The 10,379-nt window shown below is 31.5% G+C and overlaps 1 protein-coding gene across 2 annotated transcripts; it reads right to left on the bottom strand.

Annotated features, from left to right (window-relative positions):
• Positions 1-1,895: 1,895 nt before the first annotated feature.
• LOC126890490 (uncharacterized) lies at positions 1,896-6,889 on the bottom strand. Of its 2 annotated transcripts, XM_050659473.1 has the most exons (4): positions 6,600-6,889; positions 6,037-6,151; positions 5,856-5,969; positions 1,896-4,761 (listed from the first exon to the last, which is right to left on the bottom strand). In XM_050659473.1, exons 2-4 carry the CDS (start codon positions 6,142-6,144, stop codon positions 2,494-2,496), a joined length of 2,490 nt encoding a protein of 829 aa, XP_050515430.1. In that variant the 5' UTR covers positions 6,145-6,151; positions 6,600-6,889; the 3' UTR covers positions 1,896-2,493. The 2 variants fall into 2 exon arrangements, with proteins under 2 accessions (XP_050515430.1, XP_050515429.1); XM_050659472.1 differs by having other exon boundaries at positions 6,037-6,889.
• Between the last annotated feature and the right edge of the window lie 3,490 nt (positions 6,890-10,379).

Raw genomic sequence — 10,379 nt, 5'->3', positions numbered from 1 at the left:
TCAATTACGAAAATAAAAATGGCGGATTTTTGAAAAAAACTTTGTTGACTTTTTTTTAATGGAACACCCAGTATATTTTTTTGTAAATTGAAAGAACGATCATTCACCTATCCAGCGATATAAAGTTTTTTAAAATCGGTTGTCAAGTCAGTGACTAATTAATTTTTAAAGTGAGAGGTGCAACGTGGATATCACATACCTAAATAACATAGCCTAAGCAAATTGATATTATGTTATGTGTTTCCACATTGCATCTCTCATTTTAAAAATTAATTGCTCAGTTATTTGACAACCGATTTTAAAAAAATTATATCGCTAGATAGGTAAATGACCACTTTTTCAAGTTAAAAAAAATATACTCGGTGTTTTAATAAAAGAACGTCAACAACGTTTTTTTTAAATCCGCCATTTTTTATTTAAAATCGATATGAAAAATGGCAATTTCCTTAGTTAGAGAGTTGCACCTCTCATTTTAAAAATTAATTACTCAGTGATTTGACAACCGATTTTGAAAAGATTTATATCGCTGGATAGGTGAATGACCTTTCTTTCAATTTACAAAAAAATATACTGGGTGTTCCATTAAAAAAAAGTCAACGTTTTTTTCAAAAATCCGCCATTTTTCTTTTCGTATTTGAAAGCGATATAAAACATTCACTCCATCCAGACAAAACTTTTACTAAAATAAAACATTTCAGCGAAAACCGCATATTTCTATCTTGAGCCGTTTAGAAGTTATAGGCAGTTAAAATGGGAGAAAATATAAGTGGACACCCGGTATATTTTGACTTGAAATTTTACAAAAAACTTTCTCATGAGTTATATTTTAATGTTATGTTAGTAAAAATTGTATGCTAAAAAGTTTGTCGCTCAACTTTTTTAAGTAAACATGAACCTATACTAACGGAATCTGATGAAAAAATGTTTAAAAATTAATAACTCCTCTTTCAAATTGTTTAAAAATTTCGGACACATTTTGTTTTTATTCAAATACTGGAAAAATGGTTCGGTAAAATTTTTAAAGAGAAATATTCACAGCGACCAAAGATAGAGCGAGTTAAATTTGAAAAATAATTTAAATTAATTTGTCGGTATAACGTGATTTTAGGGATTGCTGCCGCTCACCTACAATGAGATGCCTAGGATTTCTACTAAATCTCTTTCAGTTACTCGATGATTTTCCAATATGATATTCTGCATTTTTTCTATGATTTTTGGTGTTGTTACTCTTTTTGGCCGCCCTTGAGGTGAATCGTCTTCAAGGGTACGTCTATGTTTAAATCCAGCAACCCATATTTCTACTAAACCTACTAATATTGAAGACGAAGAATCTCAAAATTTCTTTTCTTTTATATTACTTTCAACATTTATTTATTTTATTCTGTTTTAACCTTTTAAAAGTAAAAATTCAATCACCACACTTGGTTATTTCCATTGTAAAAAATACTGTGACACGTCGATATTAAATGGCTTGTAAATTAGGAATGAATTGACAGATTTAAATAAAACTTGACATACTCTCGTAAGAATAGTATACAGTATACCAACACAACAAACAAAATTTAGGCTAGTAGAAACGCCCGCTTTTATCGAACCGGAAAACTTATCGAAGAGCCTATTATCACAAATAGGTATATGAGACCCATTTAACATTTTGAGTACCCCATATTTCACACAAAATATTAATACTTTCACCTAATGTTCAAATCATCATTTATTTTAATGTTTAATAAATAGTAGCAATAAATTCGTAGACGAAACCACTTAGGCGAATGGCTATCCAATAGCAATAACGGAAACGACACTTTTTATTGCCCTGTCCGTAATTAATAGGTACGGACACGTTATTGTGACTTTCTTGACAGCTGACTTAACAAAGGTAATTTTATTATATCGCACCTTTATTCAGAAAAAGAAATAACTCAAAATTTCAATTTTGTGGGAAAACGCATTTAAAGTTTGACATTTTTTTATAGGCAACTTAATTTTCTTATAAAAAAATATATAAATGGTTTAGATTAATTTCAAAAGTAGGATTGGGTAGTGTAATCAGTTTAGTATTATATTGTGGTTCCACATTATCAGATTTTTAAAAGGAAATACGTTTAAATTAATTTTATAAAAAAAGTTTGTATTTATTTCACTCTTTGATGAAAAATATGATATCATAATTTAAACACAGTCGTAACAATTTTAAATATTGCAGTTTTATATTAAAGTCACGTAGCAAGTAGGTAAAATATTTAGACTTATTGCGGTATTATTAATAATAAACGATTGAAATAATCTTTGTTTACAAATAAAATAGGATATTTTAAATAAAAAGATGTGCTTTTTAATCTGTAATTATTATAGAAAAATTGTTACATTGGAGTATACAAAATCAAAACAAAGTAAAACCTTAAAGTTATAATAATGTTACACATTCGTAAATATTATATAAGAATTAAACCAAAAAAGTATTTTCATTGAACATTTTATTAACTTAAAAAATTAAAATATAGAATTATAAAAGCCTGCATAAAAAGAAGGAATCAATCCTTTTGAAATTAATTCTTTTAAGTCTTTTTTCTTATTTTCACTTATTTCTTGTTTATCGGAATAGGCTGCTTGAAGTTCTATATCTGTAATTTGTTTCATTTTCTTTCGTTTATTTCTAACATTCACTTCCCGGTAATTTTCATCTTTATATGATGATTTATAATAAACAGAAAAAGGATTCTCTTTAGTAATTTTCAAAACTTTAATCTCATTCCAATTAACAGTATGTCCCTCTGTATTATTTGAATAATTATATCCCCATTCTTCTTGCAATAATTTTAAATCGTGAAATGATTCAAAATTCAGTTCATGAACAATTAACGGAGGTGGAGATTTTTTGGCATTCTTGATTAAAGTAATATATTGGTCTGGTGTGTATATTGGTCCAGATTTTAAATTCTTTTTAATTTCCTTTTCAATTAGGCTATGGACACTATCGGCCTCATTCTGGGTGTGGCCCCTTATTAAATATTTATGTGTTATGCTTTTTATATTTAACGTTTGCACACAATAAAGATATAGAGATGTGATATACTTGTTTTTGTTCTGGCCACAGCAATTGTCAGAATAAAAAATTACTTCCTTTTCATCATCATCTTCTTCAGTTATAGCTTTCAGATATGCCCATACACATGATCCGATCTCTATAGCTCCACGTTTAGCCTCACTCTCTGACCAAAAATAGCAATGTACATTTTTGTAGGCTACATTAAATTCCTGTGATGCCAATTCAGTCAAAGTTAAATTGTAGCAATTCAACTTAGACTTATAATAAAAGGAAGAAGAGTTACCTCTTGGGCATTGTAACACCGCTTCTAAATCAAACACAACTACTTTGATGTTTTTGTTTATTTTGCTGCGATCATTAAACTTCTCAATCCTACTATAGTTTTTCTCTTCTAAATGTGTTTGGTATTTTTCTTCAAGGTCCTTCTTTTGGTCAGCAGTAGAATTATTATACGAGGTGCATAGATCACATTGATCTTTTTTTGGTTGAAAAAATGAGAGATTAAATTCCGTTGTAAACAGTTTATAATATATACTATAAGTACCTGCGTCTCTATTGTCATGTTTTTGTTTGAGCTTAAAATCGTTGAACAAATCTTTTATATTTTTGCTGCCATCAATATATTCCTTTGTTGTAGATGCTCGAAGGTAGTGAGATTCAATTTTAGGGATAGATTGAATGTGCTCCATGATTGCAGATCGTAATTCTGGACTAATTTTTCTATGACTATCATGTCTGCCTCTCAAATCAGTTTGCGAAAAATCGTTGTTGTTCATTTTATTCTGTACCGTAAATATCATCCTACCAGAGATGTTCAACGTAGCCTTGTAAAAAGTTTTACAAACTCTAATCGTCTTATTATTCACTATAAAATGAAATGCTTTGTTATTGTGCCTGGGCTTCTGAGCATTGCTATATTTGTATTTAGGCTGAATGTCGATCATACTGGAACTTATGTATGCTCTTTGTTTACCTAAATCACCTAAATCCCAAAACTTCTTAAACAGTTCGTATCTACACTCCATATTAATCTTTGTAGTGCATTTAAGTCTACATTTTTCTGTGCATGGTTCTTTAAGGCACCTGGCTGGAATAGTCTTCTTTGTTTTCGAAGTAGATACATACGATTTTCCTGTATTACGCTTGCGCTTAATTTTATTCTGTTTCCATTGGGAAGGGTTTTTAGTTCGTTTGCGTCCCTTTTTTGGAATCGAAGAAGAATGACTAGAATCTGCAGAACTGGTGGAAGAAGGTCTCAATTTTTCAAAAAAGTAGTTTCTCTTTCTTTTAGGTTCAATGTTGATGAATGTTGGATCTGCATCGCTTAAGTCAGCATCGCTTTCATCAGTACATAGAGGAGAAGTGTAATAATTTTGAAACCTTTTTAACTCCCTGGGACGATAATAACTTACAACACCATCGGTGTCCTGTTCATTAACAGTCACGTTTCTGGTAATATCGGTTAGTGGGTTTCTTTGGGTTAGCGGTTCTTTTGATGATGGCGAACTATCGGAAGAGCCCGAAGATGAACTATCGGATGAGTCTGAAGATGAAGTTGATGATGATGAACTACTTGATGAAGAATGAACAAGACGACGTCGACGCCCTTCCTCCGTAGTTAAGCATCCAGTAACAACATCTTCATTGTCAGATAAACTATCGTCAGTGTCATCATAAGGTACTAAGGGTTGTATGTTTGCAAACTGAGATTTCTGTAATTAAACAGCATAATTATTATGATTTAAGGTCTTGGGATTAAAACACTAATAATAATATTGATGGGGTGCTCGAATACCAAAAATTGACGAGCATTCGATTCCTGAAAGAGCTGAGATATCTCGAGAGCTTAAACCAAAGTATTGGAATATTAGTTGACGACGCCGCTGTTAGTTTATTAATAATTATTAATGTACTTGTACTCGATCTGAGTGTCCGTAATTCAATATCAGCAGCTATCTTAAACGCAGATTTTGTCTGACAATATAGGTGGAGAAGTTAGATATACAATCGAACCCTCTTAAAGGAATAGCCTTCGTACCAAGCAAAATTATTCTTATAACCGAGATATTCTAATAACTGATCATTTGTGGCTAAATAGTAGAAACGTTTCGGTACCTCAAATTTCTATGCCTTAAACCGGGATATTCCTATAATCGGTATTCTAATCAGTGCCGGATTTACCACTAGGCCGACTAGCCCGCGGCCTAGGGCCGCAAGCAAAAGGGGGCCGCAGCGTTTTGTAAAATGCGTGTGCTTTATGCTTTAATTACATAATCGTGAAGTTATCAGGGCCGCTCAGGGTAATTTGGCCTAGGGCCGCAAGTACCCTAAATCCGGCACTGATTCTAATAAGCGGGTTCGACTGTATAAACAAATATTTTTGGAGGTCAAATAATAATAAATACAATAAACTATCGTAATGAGTATTTCGGATGACAATGTGACTGCAGAATTGATACTTTATTTTTAATGGGATTTTTTAATAGCATTCTTCCTGCTTCTTAGATCATCAAAACTACCAATTAGACCTATCACATTTCTGTATAAACATATTTCAGTAAGTCTGAGAGCCATTAACGAATATAAACATTAAACAAATCAGGAATTGACAATGAATGGGATTTAAAACAGTATTTATTTTTTAAATCAACTTTAAAAATGAATACAGTTCTCAATTCTTAGAAATTCTCTAGTACTGAGTTCTCGATCCTTGAAAGTATTTAATTCTGCCAATCACTAAATAATAGAGTAACTTTTAAATTTAATTATTTAGCCACTTATTTGTAATTAAGCTTCAAGTACTTACTATTACAGCTACTCCAACTGATTTATCGAAGTTATCCACTGATTCCGTTACCATTTTAACCTCCATGTTAACATCCTTCTGGAGTTCAACGGCGAAACTATTTTTACTTAATAACTGAAATCAAAATAGGAATTATGATCAATGCTCAGTTAAATATAATTTAAGGATTTTAAATACTCACCTCATGGTTAGATTTCTCAGTTGAATTATTATCTGATGCAATATTTTTAGAATCCAGTACTGGGTTTGCAACAACTAAGCCGAGTATTTTTTGTGCCCTCGAAGACATCTTAAGTCTAAAAATGATAATACCGCTTAAAATTATGTTTTATAGCTATACCTAATCAAAAATATTAAATAATCCCTTATTCATAGTAATTAGTTTTGAGTTTAAATTATGAAATAATGTATAATAACAATAATTACTATTGTTAGGCATGAGGTTAAACTTAAATTTTATCTATATAAAATCACTAAACAGAAATAACACAAAAAATTACCATTTTCCTGATATCTTAATAATATAATACTGAAGCAATAATTAATCACTCATGATTTGGTTGAATATTTTAATCAAAAAATGCATTAACTTAAAAAGTTTTTCATAATACTCTGACGTCATTTATACTAAACTGTAATAAGTCACAATGTTAGCGGAAAAAACAATGTCGAATTTTCCAATAAAGTGAAACAACTCTAAATTAATGCACTTTTGGAAGAAATAAACGTATATAAAATATTTACCTGATAGTATAACACCAAATGATTTCAAGTTACTTCACTTTTTTAACTAACTGCACAGCTCTTATCCTTCGCAACCTCGACTCATTACTAAATTTGACCACTTTACCGGTATCAATTGTTTCCCGCCTTTTAGTAAAAAAGAGAAACAGTGTCATCTATCTCTTTCATTTTTCGTCGTAATGACTCAACTGTTGAATTCAAATATTCTCCTTGCATAGTTATTTCACTTTATGATGAAAACTCAATAAATGCAAATTTTGAGTTATTTCTCTTTTTGAATAAGGGAGCGATATGTAGTTTAAATAATGTATCCTGAGTAGACAGTTCATTATATTTTTGATCTATTAATTCTATTAAATTATACGAAATGGCTGAATGCTCGAATATATCAGTTTTACAAATAAAAAGCAGATATCAAACAGTTCTTTATTAACCTTACTTGAAAAAGTAGTTTCGCACTCAGAGCATCTTTAGGTGCATCTTATAGTCTAAGAGCTAGTGAACCCTCCGACTAACGGTCGTCCTGTAAGGCTAGAAATTTTTCTAGTGATAATTCATAGCACACCAAGGCTAAAAACCATGACCTGGCAGGCCTCAGCGGTGCACGTGTATCTACCAGGTGAATCGAAAAGTGCAAATTTAGGGGGTAAAATAAACTTTCTCCTGTAAGGTTTAAATTTAAGTATGTGTTTGAGTAAGTCATTTAGAAGAAATGTGTACAATAACAGGCGATTCTGAAGAGCATAAGACCTTGCCAGGCGAGGGGAAAGATTATGGGTTTTCCTAAAATTATTCTTTTTGCATCGAACAAATTTTTTTTAGGTTTTTTGTATCATTTCAAACAGAAAACGTCTTTAGTGATTTTTCTCTTAAGTTAATAGTTTTTGTTATATGAGCGATTGAAAATTTTGAAAATTGAGAAATCGGCCAGTTTTAACCCTAAATCGGACATTTATCTAAAAATTTCAATGTTTCCAAGGTACGTAGATATTCTTTAAACATTGATTGATGAAATCCCGAAGAGTTTTTTGTAATAAAATATCGAAAACCCCTTTGTTTTTTTAATTGCTAATCAAGCGTGTGCGACACTGTAGTAGAAGTGAGGACGTTTGACTTTGCATAAATTCATTATCTCGAGAATGGGCAAATTTCAAGAGAAATCCTCAGACAGGTCGATTTTTATTTTTGAATTAGGACTTTTTGGCATATATATAATACTAGTGACGTCATCCATCTGGGCGTGATGACGTAATCGATGATTTTTTTAAATAAGAGTAGGGGTTGTGTGATAGCTCATTTGAAAGGTTATTTAATTCTCTATTCAGTAATATAAACATTAACATAATTATTTATACAGGGTGTACAAAAAAATTTTTCTTCTATTTGTCAAATTTAATCAAAGTTAATTTAATAAAAAAAATTTTTTGTACACCCTGTATAAATAATTATGTTAATGTTTATATTAGTGAACAGAAAATTCAATAACCTTTTAAATGAGCTATCACACAACCCCTACTCTCGTTTAAAAAAATCATCGATTACGTCATCACGCTCAGATGGATGACGTTACTAGTATTATATATATGCCAAAAAGTCCTAATTTAAAAATAAAAATCGACCTATCTGAGGATTTCTCTTGAAATTTGCCCATTCTTGAGATAATGAATTTATGCAAACTCAAACGTCCTCACTTTTACTACAGTGTCGCACTTGCTTGATTAGCAATTAAAAAAACAAAGGGGTTTTCGATATTTTATTGCAAAAAACTCTTCGGGATTTCATCAATCAATGTTTAAAGAATATCTACGTATCTTGGCAACATTGAAATTTGTAGATAAATGTCCGATTTAGGGTTAAAAATGGCCGATTTCGCAATTTTTTAAATTTTCAATCGCTTATATAACAAAAACTATTAACTTAAGAGAAAAATCACTAAAGACGTTTTCTGTTTGGAATGATTCAAAACACCTAAAAAAATTTGTTCGATGCAAAAAGAATAATTTTAGGAAAAACCCCTAATCTTTCCTCTCGCCTGGCAAGGTCTTATGCTCTTCAGAATCGCCTGTCATTGTACACTTTTTTTCTGAATGACTTACTCAAACACATACTTAAATTTAAACCTTACAGGAGAAAGTTTATTTTACCCCCTAAATTTGCACTTTTCGATTCACCTGGTAGATACACGTGCACCACTGAGGCCTGCCAGGTCATGGTTTTTAGCCTTGGTGTGCTATGAATTATCACTAGAAAAATTTCTAGCCTTACAGGACGACCGTTAGTCGGAGGGTTCACTAGCTCTTAGACTATTAGTGATGTTGAAAAAGTAACTATTCGTTGCAAACTTCTCGTTACTTACGAATACCGAAAGTAACGATTACTATACAGAGAGGTAAATAGTTACTTTGATTACTCTGATTACTTCGTACCAATCGTATCAGAGCGAGTACTTATTTTGATTTTGAGTATTGTATCTACTCGGTTGATATCGGAGTCGGACCGGTATTCCACGAGTGTTGGGTACCAGTACAGTTAACTATAATTTTATCTATGAAGGGCTAAGGCTATGAAGAGTTTTACAGGATTACAGAGCGCTGAGAAGTAGCTGAAACAGAGGGAGGTATATCATTTAACAAAACATGCACCCAGAAACAGATGTCTATACTCTATACGATTTGTCGAGGTAGATAATAGATGCGACATACATACTGAAACAAATAATGGAGAAGGCGAGCGAAGCTAACATAAACTTAGAAATACTTTTCGTAGATTTTAGACAAGCTTTTGATTCCATCAAACGAAACCAACTATTGGAAATCATACCAGAGCGAGTGTAAAAACGCAAATAGGGGAAGCAGAAGAGTTCGAAACAAATAAAGGAGTGAGGCCGGCTGATAGTTTATCCACAACACTATTCAACATGGCAATAGAATATATTACCAGAAAAATGAACAAAGGTACACTCAGAAATAGAGGAGGTCAAATTGTAGCATATGCCGATGATGTTGTGATAATGGCAAAGAGAAGAGATATACTAACGCAAATGGTAGAGGAACTCATTCAAGAAGGAAAAACAGTGGGTCTGAGTATTAACGAAAACAAAACAAAAATGTTAAGGGGGTATTTAAACGCCACGGTCAATTTGTGTGGCAACTAAATAAACTAACTAATTAACAATTCTTTGAATAGATGGCAGCACGTACATATATTTTCACTTTCTTATTTAATTTTCTGAACGACAGCATTGATGCCACGCATTGGAACTTACGTTCGACACATTTCGGTCTCGATCGTACTTTGTATTTAATGACGACAGCTCTTAATCCTTTCTTTACCTGCTATTCTGATAATGTAGGAGCTGATATAATAGGGGTAAATTCTCATTAATATATATACTAAACGTTCATTCATTTATAAATATTTCATTACTTCGTGATTCTTTACCTGCTCAGTAAGTACCTATCTAAATGACCATAAATGGGATTATGTTAATTATCAAGAGAATGAAGATCGAGTTATAATTTATAAGAATAGTATTTCTAAGAAATGTAAAATACGTAAGTCAATTGAAAAACAGCGTTCCTAAAATAACAATTTTTTTCATATCGAATGTCAACTGGGAAATTTTTTCCTCTGAAAATTTCACACTTACATTTTGTTTCTCATTTCAACATGCGAGGACAGAATAATAATTAGCCTAATGAGCCACTTACTTAAAACATTTTTAAAAGCGATATACAGCAGGATATATTATAAAATTTGAAGAACAAGTATTATGGACAC

The sequence above is a fragment of the Diabrotica virgifera genome, chromosome 8 (genome assembly GCF_917563875.1).
Source record: "Diabrotica virgifera virgifera chromosome 8, PGI_DIABVI_V3a".
Lineage (NCBI taxonomy): Eukaryota > Metazoa > Arthropoda > Insecta > Coleoptera > Chrysomelidae > Diabrotica > Diabrotica virgifera.
The sequence above is the reverse complement of the archived record's forward strand: the minus strand, read 5'-3'. Positions and strand labels throughout refer to the sequence as shown.